This window comes from Catharus ustulatus, chromosome 9 (assembly GCF_009819885.2).
Source record: "Catharus ustulatus isolate bCatUst1 chromosome 9, bCatUst1.pri.v2, whole genome shotgun sequence".
Taxonomy (NCBI): domain Eukaryota; kingdom Metazoa; phylum Chordata; class Aves; order Passeriformes; family Turdidae; genus Catharus; species Catharus ustulatus.
In genome coordinates, this window is record NC_046229.1 from 32,680,145 (window position 1) to 32,694,386 (window position 14,242).

Genomic DNA, 14,242 nt, shown 5'->3' on the forward strand with positions numbered 1-14,242 from the left:
AATTGCATGATAACCAAATCTACTGGTTTTTTTGGATTATAAGCTCCAAAACTGCCAATGCAGAGCACCACAGCTGTAGGATTTTTGTAACCCGATTCGAATGAAAACTGAAAAAAAATTTAAGAAAGTCAATGTTTTGTCAGATATTAATAAAGATTTTTAGGTAAGAGTTGAGTGAATGTAGACACGGTTGGTTATCTGCATGGAAAAACAGCAATATTCTGTGAACACATGTATTAGACATACATGTTTTGTCAGCTCTGATATAACGTGGTTTTCTGTTTCAGGAGATGAGTGGCCTGTACTCCCCAGTCAGTGAGGACAGCACAGTGCCACAGTTTGAGGCTCCTTCACCTTCACACAGGTATGGAGCTTGCAACTCAACTTGGATTTCAGGCTGTACGTGTTGCACTCTATTTGCAAGTGCTTTCCAAGCAATGCCCAAAACACAACCAAAACTATTTTTTGAGTTCTGTACAGTATTTCCCTATTGTGTTTCTAACTGGTATAAAAAATGTAACAAAGGAAGTGAACAAAAAACCATCTGAGTCTGCATTTGAATGAAACATCTGTTCTGAATCAGATGCCATGGAAAACCAATGGCTTTAATGCCATGTGAATTAGTAAACTTGAGTCATAAGCGTTTTCTATGGAATAAAATATTACTGTTATTTACATGCTACCTTTTCTGAACATTGTGCCATTCTGCTTGGCATATGAAAGGCGTTAATTTTGTATGATATTGGAGTGCTCTGGTTTCCCCAGTCATGATGCATGGATAGCTAGAGGTATGGACTCAGATCAAAATTTGAAATGTACGGCCTATTGATTCTGTTTATCTGCTGTTTTGATTTAAAGAAATGCCTTTCTAATAACATAATTTCATGTGTATTTTTGTCTGGAATATTGCATAGTCTGGTTTCTTGATGATAATGTTGCAGATGCTTCTTGTATCCAAGTTGTAAGTGCCAGAGTTTGAAGTGCTCTACTTCACAGATGTGTCTTTTGCTTTAATTTCAACAGGGCCAAGTTATGTTATTAAGTGATCATCTCTGCTATCTCTTAGAAGTAGAGTTCTTTAAACTGTCATTTTCTGTTATAAAATTGTAGTGGTAGATTTTTTTGCAGTTAACAGCTCCAAACCTAATAGCCCAGAAGTAAAAAGAGACCTAGGCACAGTGCTGTGGCGAGAAACTCAGCAATATTGGCTGGGATTTCCGACCAAGATGTTATTTCTCATCACAGAGACCAGTATCTCTCATGTTTCAATGAAGCTCTGGCTGCCCCTGAGGGAAAGGACAGGAATATGTTCACAGTGAATGGGAGCAGCATTTCTAATTCAGCTCTTCACTGCTTCTTCAATTCTTTTCGGGTGCAGCTTTGTTTCTTGATATGGGGTATTCCTGTTTTGCCAAGAAACAGTTTTGTGAAACTCATGGGGCTCTTGTCAGGTTCTACTACTTCTCTGGTTATTGGCTGTTAAATAGATTGGTTTTGCTTTGTGGTACTGGTGCGTGCAGTAAACTTGAGCACTGATCGGGCTCAATTTGTTGAATGCCTTCAGGCCTAGAAACCTTTCTCTTTTAACAGGAGATTGTACTTGTGACTAGAAATGTATCTGTTACTTGAGCTGAGCTAAGAAACAAGCCCCCAAAGAACTTTTTTGTCTATTGAAGGCTGGAATAACATTTTAAGCCTAGGAGTTTTAGTAAGAGTTGAGGGGGCAGCAGTGTACTGAGCATTTCTTACTATTCCTTTATGCCTATTTATTATCATGTCCTAGGGTTCAATCAGTCTCAGTTCTTGCATTTGAAGATGTAAGATAATATAAAAAAATTGTAGTAATCTTTGGATTGATGTGCTTCACCTGGGGACTGTTGGGAGGTGGCAGTGGCTTGGAGCCATGATAGGTGCAGAGACTATGGGCTCTTTCTTACCTGTCTGGGTCCATCTTGGCTGTGTTGTGAACTTTGGGCTTTTCCCCCTTGTACAGCATGCATAGGGTGATATATAATGGCTATTTAGATGTTTTTCAGGTAATGTGGGATTGCCTTTTTCTCTCTGCTTTAGAAGACCCCTTATCTTTTTCTTGGTGGCATTCTTGTGTTAAGAAGTAACCTTGAGTGGTGAAAAGAAATCAGCATGTGAAGGCATCAGTTGTTGTCAGAAGTTATTCTTATAACTTCTATTCCTGCCCCATTTTGACAGATTTATATAATTCAAGTAATTGCATTGGTGTGAATTACCATAAATTAGATTTCAGGAAGGTCTAGCACTTGAAACTAGTTTTTTTTTCAGCATTAAGTGAAAGTTCTGGAGACTGTCTCAACAACATTCCTCCTTGGCAAGAATGCTGCAAATCAGCTGATATGAAATACACTGATACTTTTCACTTCTCTGAACTGAAATATTTAATCTCCAGAGTGCATTTTAGAAATGCTGTGAACCCACGAAGAATGAAATACAGATATGGTTTGGGATGTATTCACTTCCATGTTAAAATTATATTCAACTTGCAAAGACTCTTTATCTTATCAGTGAGTTAAAATGGTGTAGTTAAAATGAAATATAACTTAACATACTTAACACACTGCCGATGAAATATAATTGTATAACACTTCAGTAATGTGTTTTATAAATAGTACAAGGTTATCACAGACTAGTGCTGAGAGGAAGAAAACTTCTTTAGCCTTTGAATTTAAAGTTCAAGAAAATAGAGTTCTTTGGAATTCAGTTTTATCTGGTCTCTGGTTACTTGCCCTTATTCATCTGCTTCCTCCAAATCACGGGCTCGCTTCATTAATTTTCTGTTTCTTTTCATTGTTTATAGTTTTTTTCCTTCCCATTCTTAACATCTTCAAAATGTGAAATTACTTTGCCTTCCTCCAGCTTCCTTCAGAAGCTCTTTAGCAAAAAAAGCCTGGCACAGCTATGATGATCAGTACATCTTTGACTGCAAGAAACAGTGTTTTCTCTTGTGCCTACTCAGGGTGTGACGAAACATTAAATTGGGTAATAGCACAGTGCTTGTTTACAGTGTTGCCTGTTGCTTGGTTTCTATACTAATAGAGAACAAGAGGGGAAGAATAAGGGAAGAGAACAAATAGTTCTGTGTATAGCTTTTCTGAATGGGCGTGTGTGTTATTTTTGCTCCCAGTAAATGGTGCAAATAGAAGATAGGAATAATGTGATGCTATCCAGGATTAGTAGCAATAGTAAACTATTGCTAATAGGCATCTGTGGGAAAACTCTGATCTAGAAGTGAGTTGCTCGGTACCTCTGGTTATTGAAATCCTGATCCTCCTTCCCCTCCATTTGTTCTGATTACCTCCTCCCGTCCCTGTAATTGGATTGTATAATTTGTGGGTTGCTTTGTTTGTTGTTCAGGTTTTTAAATGTCATATGAGTGTAGCTGAATTTCCAAACTTAACCTAATGTTGCATCTTGTAAAAAAGAACTTGAAGGGCACTTCTGTATTTTTCTGATTACTTGCTTCCCATTTGTTGAAAGGAAAAAACATTCAAGCATATATGAGTTAACTCAGCTATAGGCAGCGCACAGAAATGTCTTTGAATTTGTACTCTGGTTAGGGAGATGATGTATATGCTCTTGAAGGCTTTACATCACCAAACAACTTGCAGCAAATGAAATCAGACATTCCAAGTCTATGTTTTACTGTTAATTTCCACTGTACCTGTCTCTACTTTTTCATTGCTTTCTAGCTGAATGTGTTATTCCTGCAGTTCTGGCAGGATCCGCTGTCCATGTTTCATTCTTTCATGCAACCGCATTCTAATTTGAAGTTCATTGTCCCCAGCCATGTCTGGAAATGGCTCTGCCGTTTTCTCCCTTACAGTAGCTTCTGCAAATAGTGATTTTTATCCCTCAGGTTTTCTTTGTTTGCAGCTTTTGTCTTGCCTGGAACAGAAGTCCAATCAATCTCATTTTCCAAGTTCATTTTTTAAGCCTCATCAGTGGTTATGCCTCATCTTCTGTTTCCCCTTCCCTTCATTTCCAGGGGAGCTTGAACACATTCAGAGAAATACTTAAGCACTGGTATCATTGGTTCATTCTTCCAAACTTAGATGCCCTGCGTAAATTTGTTTATGACCCAGATTCTCAAGTTTACACATACATTGTCAGCTGCGACATAAGCAGGAATTGGTACAATTAACTTTGACTAAGAGATCTTAAAGTTAGATATCTTAAACTTTATCTTAAACTAAGACCTGTAGCAGTGTTCTAGAAGCTTTTAAAGAAACCTTCAGCTTTGCCAGACAGCGCTTAAAATCTAAGGTTATCTCATAAGAAAGACTGAGAATGACAACAGTGATCCTAGCTTGTTTCTTCTCTGTCCAAGTCAAATGACATAGCAGAAGCAAAGCAGTTTTGGTTTGTTTTTTTTTTTAGAAATGAATCATGGTTGTTTTGCATGATCAATAGAATTGTGTTCTTGTATGCTAATCTTTACCTGTCCTGGAAGTATATGAAATTTGGGTGATAAATGTGCTTTAATCTGGCTCTGGTGTCGTGCTATGGGACCTGAATTTTTTGCCAGTATGTCCAAGAGCACTGAACCTCCTGTTTCTGCTTGAATCAGGAGATCATTTGCTGTTTTGAAGTTAAATTCCATAGTGTTTGCATGTCTATGCTGTGTTTTGAAAACAGTGATTTAAAAAGTATGTTGTGTCATTATAGATACTATAATATGGTGTGGTATTTTCTAATAATAGTAAACCTGGCTGTCAGTAATTTTTTTTTTTAGGTTATTTCTATATTTCATTAAATGTTAGTTTAAACTAGTGTCTGTCTTACACTGATTTCTCTAGCTTTTCCCTTTCCAGTGTTGATTCAAATGCCAGAGCATTAGAATTCTCTATTTCCTCTTTATTTTTTTTAAAGGAATTGAAAACCAATGGTAGCATGCTATTTCAGAATGTCTTGTGCTGCATATTTCATATAAAAGATATACTTTGGCATTCTAATTGGAGAGTATTTGACTGCACTACACAAAATTGTGTGTGACAGCATTCAGCTCTGGGAAAACTCTGTATTAAAAACAAAAAAAAAATTCTCTCCTAAACCCCCAAACAAAATAAAACCTTGTGTTCCCTGTCTGGAAAATGGATTTCAAAGGCAAGTATGCTGCAGAGTGTCAAGGAGGGAATAGCAAACAGGTTGAAAATTATAAAGGATGGTTGTACAGTGATTTAAGGAGCTTATTTCTTTCATTTTTGCAGTAGTATTATTGACTCCACTGAGTACAGCCAGCCTCCAGGCTTCAGTGGCACTTCTCAGGTAAGATAATATATAAATGTCTGCATGGGGGGATGGGAAGGTCAATATTGAAATTGGGCAGGATTGAGGTGCACCTTTATCCATCCCCAGAGTACTGGTCCGCTGGAGCCTTGAAAATACCTTTACCTGGTTGCATGGGCAACTGCAGCTGTAGGAATTGTGCCCAGTTGTGTGAGAAAGACGTGGTGTAATGTATTTAGACATCTGACTTTTTTTCTTAAAGCTAACTCTTCCATGGAAGAGGGGATATAGTTTGCTCTTCATCTTCCATGTATGCAGCACTGGGGGAGGGAGGTAAATCCCTGACCCTTTGCATTGGCTTTGAATATCTGTAGATCAAGCTTAACTTTCAAAACGAAAAAGGAATCTCCAGGCACAGTTATATCATTTGTCCTTATCTGAGCCTTTTACAAACCATGATAAATTCACATAGAAGGTGAAAAGCTGCATATAGAATTGAGCTGTTTGGCAGGCAGCCTCCAAACTGATCTGTAGGGCCTCCCAAATTCCAAACAGCACTTCTGTAGCCTTGTACCTTGGAGGGATTCAGCTGTGCTGGGGAGGTGACACTCATACCCAGTTCACAGTTCCAAAAAGGTTATACAGTTTTCATTTGGGCAGATGGACTGTTGGACACATTCCAATAGTGCTCTCCGATGGTGGTGAACCATCCCCAGCACTCATCAGCATGAAACTGGTAAATTAACAGGCTGAAGTGCTGTTGGATCTTTCTTGATGTAAAGAAAAAAACACCTGGGTTTTTAAGCTGGTGCACATATATGTTTCCATACAGCTGTGTAACTAATTGGTAATTAGAAGATTCCATCAATTAGTGGGAAAATGCTGTTTGTTCCTGCTACTCTGGTCTTTGGAGGTTTTTGCTTGAACAGGGAGTTGTAATTTTACTGTATTTCAGAGGGTAAGTATAATGTAAATGGGGGTTTTATGTTCAGGACTCTGATGTGCTACAGCGTATTTGTTCTCCAGTGACATTACTTGTCTCAGTACTTTCTATTTCAAAGCCAAAATTAGTAGCATAGCTATCCTGCTGGTGAGCTCACAAAACAAACAACCTAGACTTTCTAGTCATTCTGTATGACAGCCTTATTTGTGTGAGAATAATCTTTTTTTAGTCCTCAAATGCAGTTTCTTGTCCTCAAGAGTGCAAGATCTGTATTTTCAAGTACAATTTTTCAAATTAAATTTTAATATATGTTTGGATGGGGAATTCAAATAGAACTCTTGAAGTTAAACTCTTCTGTTCAAAGGTAGTCTAATCTCAGCAAGACTTTACCATAAAAACAGTTATAAGAATATAAATTAAATTGTACAGGTTTTCAGTAATTGTCAGTTACGGCAAAAATCATCTATTGGGACTGCTGGTAATAAGAGTTATCTAGGATGGATGGCACAGCTTTCCTTTCTCAATGTAATTAGTTGTGCATTGCCCACAAACATGTTCTTAGGGAAGAATTTATACACCACAAAGCTCTAGGGCAGTTCTCTTCCAGAAGATGAGCTTCTGAAGTATATAGTGGACAAGTCACTTAGGCCCTGGGGAATTCTGCAGGCAGTATTTAATGGCAGTACTTTTTTTCTGCTAGAAATAAGGAGCTTGTGTGCAGCTAAGAAGTTTTTTCACAGTTTTTAGAGCCCTCTTAAGAGTATCTGATGGAGTTCAGATATTAAAATCACTCCTGATAACAGAGGAATCCAAACTGATATGCTCAGCTAGGGCAACCATAGTAATTTTAGCCATTGAATAAAAATTCCTCGGGTATCTGTGCTATCTTTTCTACTTTTTCCCTCATGTTGCCCAGTGTTGCTTAGAAAGTAGCCAGGAAGCAGGCTTCATAAAACTTGAATATCTGTTTTTTGGCAAAATGTGAGCAGGTTGAAATGCTTAGCTGGGAGTAGTCTGATGACTGTGGTTTAGTGTCATTTGCTTGGTTCTCAGCACAGCTGGGTTACCATGTGCTGACCTGAGACCTGCTCCACAGGGATCTTAGTTGGGAAACACAACAGGTAGTGGCACAGCAGGCAAACACTGTGGCCTGAGATCTGGCAGATCACACTTGGGTTTGGGTTTTGTCACTCATCATGGTTCAGGCAGCTTGCCTTAACTTGAGGCTGAAATAACTGTTCTTTGCTTGAAGTTGTCTTGAGCCCAAATCACTACTGATATGCTGAGGGAGACTGGAGATATTGCAGGATGGTGCACAAAAATCATAGGAAGAGGTTATAGAATTACAGGAAAATGCTATGAAGCATTTTTTAAAGGTATCAAATTTGAGAAAATGGTATTCAAAAGGTATTGATGTAGGAGCTCTTCTTAGTATTGTGTGTGCTGAGGTTGGAGCTGTTTTTGAGATGAAATGAGCTGTGAAGACCTTGGGTTCTGTCACAGGCCAGTGTGAGCCACGATGTCAATGTTGTGGGAAGTACGACTTGGAGATTTCACTGCTTGGGGTTTGCTTTTTTCCTAAAATGTTAGATTGCTTTTCATACAGGTACAAACAAAATTTGACTGGGCTGTAAACTTATTTTGTTCTCATCAGCTTATGCTGGGTGGCTGTAATGAGGACAGGCTCTTCCCCTGTATGGGCTGAAGGGGAGTTGTACATGAAGTGGGTTTTGCTAGTGCCATTGTGTAGCACTGCAGGCCTTGTACTTGCTCAGGGACGTTGTTCACGAGGGAGCTTGATGGTTCTTAAATCTTTAAAAATTTAGCTATGAGGATGTGGTATGTGAGACTTAAACAGAAATTAAAGCAAGTAGCTCTTTGTGCTTCTTATGTAGTAGAGGGTTTCATTCCTTTTTATCACTCGTGATTTTAAATGGTGAGTACTGCATTTTCTGTGTTTGCTTCAGCAGGAAAGATTACTTATGTAGTTTAAATCCTTTGCTCCTACATTCTGCTATTACTGTTTGGGTGGGCTGGGAAATGGCTTTAATGATGAGTTTCAGGAACTTTTCAATTAACCTTTGAACTTCATTCTGTCTTTTGCTTCTGTTTTATTTGCGTAGTTTTACATAGAGTTACTGAGTTGCTTCAAAATAAGTAATTCAGTAACTAAATTAAATAAACACGTCCTTCTCTTTTAATGAGCTCCCTGCCAGGGATCTGGGGAATATTTGTTGAATAGTCTGTTTGATTTGTGAAGCTGGAAGTTGACCTTTACTGTCTATCTGTATAAATGCAAAACAGGACTCCGTAAGGGTTGGGATTGCTTGTCCTGTGTGTGTGAGGCCAGAATCACTAAATTGACTAAGGTTCAGGAAACAAAAACTGTCTAAAAGTAGGGATTTGTTATGGGTGCAGCATAGGACCCTAGGAAATAACTGTTGACAGTGCCAAGATTCTTCATTTATTGTTGTTTTACACTTCTAACCTATCGCATATGTTGTATAATTGTTTATAATTGGGTAGAATCTATAGAAGTGAAACCTAGGCCTGACTTGTAACTTTCTGAAGTGTTCTCCCTTCTCCACTCAGACCAAAAAACAACCATGGTATAACAGCACGCTCGCCTCACGACGCAAGCGCCTCACAGCTCATTTTGAGGACCTAGAGCAATGCTATTTTTCTACCAGGATGACTCGTGTCTCAGGTGAGTCCTCATGTGGGGTTCCACTTCTGATGCGAGGTACCTCTTGCAGAAAAGCTTTGCTTTTGAAAGAGCAACTTTCACTTCTTCCTTGCATGGGAATGTAGCTATACATATTTGTGTTACTCAGATCATCCTATCTTGCTATTCTTGACCAATCTTTAAAGTTGCTAAATTTGGAAAACTTAATCCTGTCACGTTGGAAGGGCACATGTATTGCTTTGTAATCCTTTATTGTGAAGGGCAACATCCACAAAAGACAATTTCTCTGGTGCCTGTTCTGAAGATGAAAATGCCTGAAAGCAGTGGTTGGGTTGTCTTTCCACTAGATGTGGTATAAACCCAGTAGTTAAAAACATTGCTATTGAAATGCTACAGAAGTATAAACATAAATGGATACATTCTCCTGTATTTCGTATGCAAGAGGATACTTGGAGGTTATCCTGTATCTAGATTGTCTTGGTTAACAAATGGTTTGGACTATATAAACTGCTAGTCCCATGGGACACACACCTTAAATTTAAAGCTTGTTTTGTAGAATTAGAAGTTGTTTTCAAAATTGCCGAGATTGTCTCCTTCATAATTGAGTAACAGTGTGACAGCACCTAGAGTAATTGTTGCCTAGTAGATGCATGGTTCTTTATTACACACAAGATTATCTTCAGAAATAAGAGGGTCAAATAACTGTCTCGAGGTCAAGGAGGGTTGTTCTGTAGTCCCTCTGAAGAGGAACAGGCTGGGCAAGAAAAACTTTAGGCAACGGACTGTGGCAAGCAGTTTGCAACACCTAGCTTTGAGCTGCAGCACATATCAAGTGTGACAGACTGCAAGAAAAGCAGCCAACCCTTGGGGTGGGAGACGCCACTTAGGGATGACAGGAAACCAGGCTACTACAGCTAAGTATCTTTACTTAGAACCTTGGAAGGCAAGGACCAAGGCAGGACTTCTGGGGTAGAAACCTCTGTTTTTTTCTTCTCCATTAATTTAATTTTAGACTCTTTAAAGTAAGTAAGTTACACGTAACTTTTAAAATTAATAAATGGATCCAAATAGAAAGGCTGCAGCATGTCTTAGGAGAACCCAGTCTTAGAAGTATCCACCTCTTCTACCTACTTCAGAGCATGGTCTGGCTCAGTTCTCATTGCAAAATTATTTCAATGAGGAATACAGCATGTTGGGAGGTTGCTTCAATATCTGAAAGATTGGAGAAGCACATTGCATGTGTCCAGCTAGATCCCTGTGAAGTACTAGCAGGTGCTTTGCGGTACGCAGTTCTTCACAGCTCACACTGAGATGTTTTCATGCAGAGCTGTCTTGGTGATGCATAGCTGTGTTTATATAAAAATAAAACTTGTTAACCAAGAGTAACAAATGGGGCTCTTCCCAGCATTCCCTTGTAGAAGGCATCTTTCTTCATAATTGGAGCTATAAATATGAATGCAGTGAAACTGTTTTTTTGTATTCCTGTGTCAGTTGCACCAAGAGTGGAGGATTTGCAAGCGCAGGTTTTCCCCTAAATAAGGGATAACCTATGATATTTGATTGCGTTTTCCTCTAAGTTATTCCTGCATTTTGACATATTTTAAACAGGATTTAATGTGGATTTAAAGCTTTTTGCAAGAAGTGCCTCTAACTGTTCGATTAGGGAGTGGAGACATAATATTACTGTAATTATCAAATGACCTTGCACTCAGATGGGGAAACTGTCTTGAGAAAAAATACTTGGTTTTCCAAGCACACATAGAGAATAAATTACAGGAGGAATGTGTGCTTGATCTCTAAATGAAGGTAATAGAAGGGTAGCAGCTCTTTGTCCCTATCACAGTGCCAAAGGAGAAAACAGTCTTTGAAAAACATTGACTGATGTCTGTGTTGCTTCTTGAGCTGTTTCCTGTAGTAGTCGGGTGCTGATGATGTTAATTTAGAGCAGCACTTTGTTCATTTTGCCCCTTTCATCCCTCCAACATAGATAATGTACATGCTAGTACCCCTAAGCATGCTAATTACTTAAGCCCTCACTGTTCCTTTATACCATCAAACATTAAACAGTGCATATGAGGGACACTTCAAAATGCTTTATACATGTAGGGATAACAATTTCTGATGGCAAGGAATTAGCAGAGTGCAGAAATGATTATTCTCTGTGTTTTCCCACAAGAAATCACAGCTGGATTTTGCTTTTATAGATCAGCATCTCTTTTTTCACCCTGTTATTTCCAAGCCATTCTAATAAATGGGTCTTGTTATTTCCTTATGCTGCTCATAAGGCTAGTTTAACTAGTGGGTGGAATTTGATCTCTATTTTTGTGTGTGTGTGTGTAGTTTCTCCGCTGCTGCAGTGGATGCTGGGGTGAAAGGGGAGACAAGGTGTGCAGTCCCTGTAAATCAGCAGTGTTTGCTGTAGCTCCCCTAAAATGCACTGATGCAAAAAGAAAGTGAGGGTGCAAGAATTAGAGAAAGGACTACTAGAACTGCTGCAAATTTGAGGGGTCATTACAAAGCCTGAAAGTGCTACCTATTGTTTGGCTGTGGATACGTGGTTGTATTGGGAATCCAGATTTCCTATGAGGTGTCGCTGTAAGTTAGGAATTTTTCCTTATTTACAAAATGCTAAAATTTAAAATGGTTTAAATAAAATTATGTTCCTACCAAGAAAAGTTAGGACTTCTGAGAATTCAGCGAATGACTTTCAACTATCTACTATGCAACTTTTAACTTTTGTAGTAAACTGTTCCATTTCCCACAGAATATTTATCATCGTTATTCAAGCTGGCTCAATTTCACCTTGTCTCTTGAAAGTCATAATTTTCACAAAACTTCTAGTATAGGCAGCCTTCTGGTTTCATGCTTGTCTTCCTTCTCCAGCCCTGGAATGATTCTCCCTTAGCTCTGTTGCTTTTGAAATAACAAGAGGAGGTTTTTTTACTGAAAGTATTTTGAATGTAATTGATACCAAATGTAGACATACCATAATAGAACAGGGAAAGGAATATACTTTCACCTCTGTTGAAAACTACACATGTCCTTTGCAATGCATTTTGATATGCTTAAAAGTTTTCTGTTAATAATCTATATGGTCCATGGGCTCTGAATATGAGTAAAATAAATGAGCTTAGAAAATTGTATTTGACTTCTAGGCAGATTCTCAGCATAGTAGGTTCTTCCAGCATTGCAGTGGAGAGACTTCATTTGTGCTCTGAAAAGCTCATAATGCCTTCAGATAATGCTAGAGGTGAGAGAGTGAGAGCCTGGTTTTGACCAAGAATCCTCCCCAAATAACAAGCACAGGTGCATCACATAGAGACATATATCTTGATTTGTTTGTTTGTTTACTGTCATGTTTATCTTCTTATTCTGTTGCTGGCCCCTCCAATGTTGCTACCTCTTCCTAGATGACAGCAGAACCACCAACCAACTGGATGAGTTTCAGGAGTGTCTATCCAAGTTCACGCGCTACAATTCTGTCCGACCGCTGGCAACGCTGTCTTACGCTAGTGACCTCTACAATGGTTCCAGCATAGTATCCAGGTAGGACACACTGTGGTTCTGACAGTGGATCACGTGGATGTGGGCTGCTGAGGCTGAGTTAATAACCCATATTAAGCAAATTATTGTTGGTATATATGCCGAAATACATATTTCCTAAAGATAGTTTTGCCAGTGCGTGGCTGTGTGTGACAATTTTGTGACTATCAGTGATCTGTGAGGGCACTCAGGTTCCTCAGTAGTACTTTTTATTCCTGTTGGTGTTGGTCAAGACCATATGCAGTACCTTTGAGGTGCCATTATCAGCAGTTGTTGTACAAAGCCTATTGTCTTCATGTTACAGTTTAGTTGTGTTGTAAGGGATGCAGTTCTAGCATTTTAAAAATCAACCATCTTGTTTGGTAGTCTTAAGAATCTGTGGTGGTCTTCCATTTTGTTCGTAGATCCAGTCACAATCGCAAATATTAAAAAACTGAGTTGTTTTTAGCTGTGATTGCTTGAAGTCTTGGGCTTTGGAAGCTGTTTGTAGTGCTGAGTAGTAGTTGAGGGGGTGGTTGTGGTAAAGCCAATGCAACAGTTCCGATCTTGCCATCAGTTCCTCTATATCCCAGCTGTGCAGGGTGGTGATGTCCTGTCTACTGCTGCTGAAGCTTATCTGAGTCTCCTGTGGACCACTTTTGACAACATAACTGGTGAAATGCCTTTTGATTGTCTTTCAACAGAATCAGTTTCTTCTAGTTCAGGTCTATGAACCACCTCCCTTAGGAATCAGGCTATAAGGAAGAGGATGGGAATCGCCACAGCCCTAACCTTAAACTGGTTTCTTCCTACCCTGGTGGTTTTACTTATTTGTGGTAGTTTGTCTTTGGATTGGAGCTCCTTGGGATGGAAAAAAAGATGGAACATGTTAACTAGGATATTTTCTCTGCATGGTGTGTGTTCAGGACCTGCTTTAGCTTCTTACAAGAACATTTCACTAATTTAAATGTTTATTCACAACAGTCTCTTGAGAGAAGTAGTATCATCCCGTATATGGGGAGCAGGAACTCCAAAGAGACCATATGTGAGATTTTGGAAAAAAGATTATGTTGACAAGATAGATTAAACTTGGGTTTTCTGACTTTTCATCTAGTGCCTTACAAAGTGGCCATACAGCGAGTGGCAGATGATTGGTGAGGGACCCCAAGAAATTTGTACTATGTGAAGAAATTGAAGGCATTGTGTAGCACAGAACACATTTTGTTTAAAGCAGCATTGATTCCTTAACTACTGCAATATGTAGCAGGAATGTATAATGTCCGACTTAGCCAGAGGTCAGAGCACAGTAATCAGGAATCTGATGTTTATTTAACCCGCACTGATTGGGTTCACACCAGCTGCGATGAAATGCAGATGGGAATCTCACTGCAATGTAGACAAACTTTCTCAACTACCAGCTTCAACACGGATTGGATTTTGCTCCTTTGCCCTTTCTTCTCCTTGACATTCTGCAAGAGCAGCATTTTTGTGTTGTTTGGTTAGAAAATACTGGAAGGACGGTAAATCACACTCCTGTTTGAAGACATTCTAATTCTTGGGTGAAATTTATGTTTGAAAAGTACAGTAATTTCACAATTACAAGCCGCACCATTTTGACTAAAATTTTGCTCCGAAACCGGAAGTGCGGCTTACATTCAGGAGCGGCTTATATATGAACAAATTTTGGAAATTTCCCAACCCAGAAGTCTGAGCCAGCAGCAGCCCCGAGCTGAGGCGGAGCCCACCTGGCCCCAGGCGGTGGGGCAGTGGCAGCGCAGCGGCAGCACCGCCGGCCCTGGGGGGTGCGGCGGCAGCAGTGGCTGGGCACGCCC

The 14,242-nt window shown here is 39.3% G+C and overlaps 1 protein-coding gene across 1 annotated transcript in view; it reads left to right on the forward strand.

Annotated features, from left to right (window-relative positions):
* Positions 1–14,242, forward strand: part of COP1 (COP1 E3 ubiquitin ligase) — a 137,050-nt gene that overhangs the window by 35,230 nt on the left and 87,578 nt on the right. The window contains exons 8-11 of the mRNA XM_033067559.2: positions 288–364; positions 5,241–5,298; positions 8,795–8,909; positions 12,299–12,434. Coding sequence (XP_032923450.1) covers positions 288–364; positions 5,241–5,298; positions 8,795–8,909; positions 12,299–12,434 — 386 coding nt within the window. The remainder of the gene's footprint in view (positions 1–287; positions 365–5,240; positions 5,299–8,794; positions 8,910–12,298; positions 12,435–14,242) is intronic.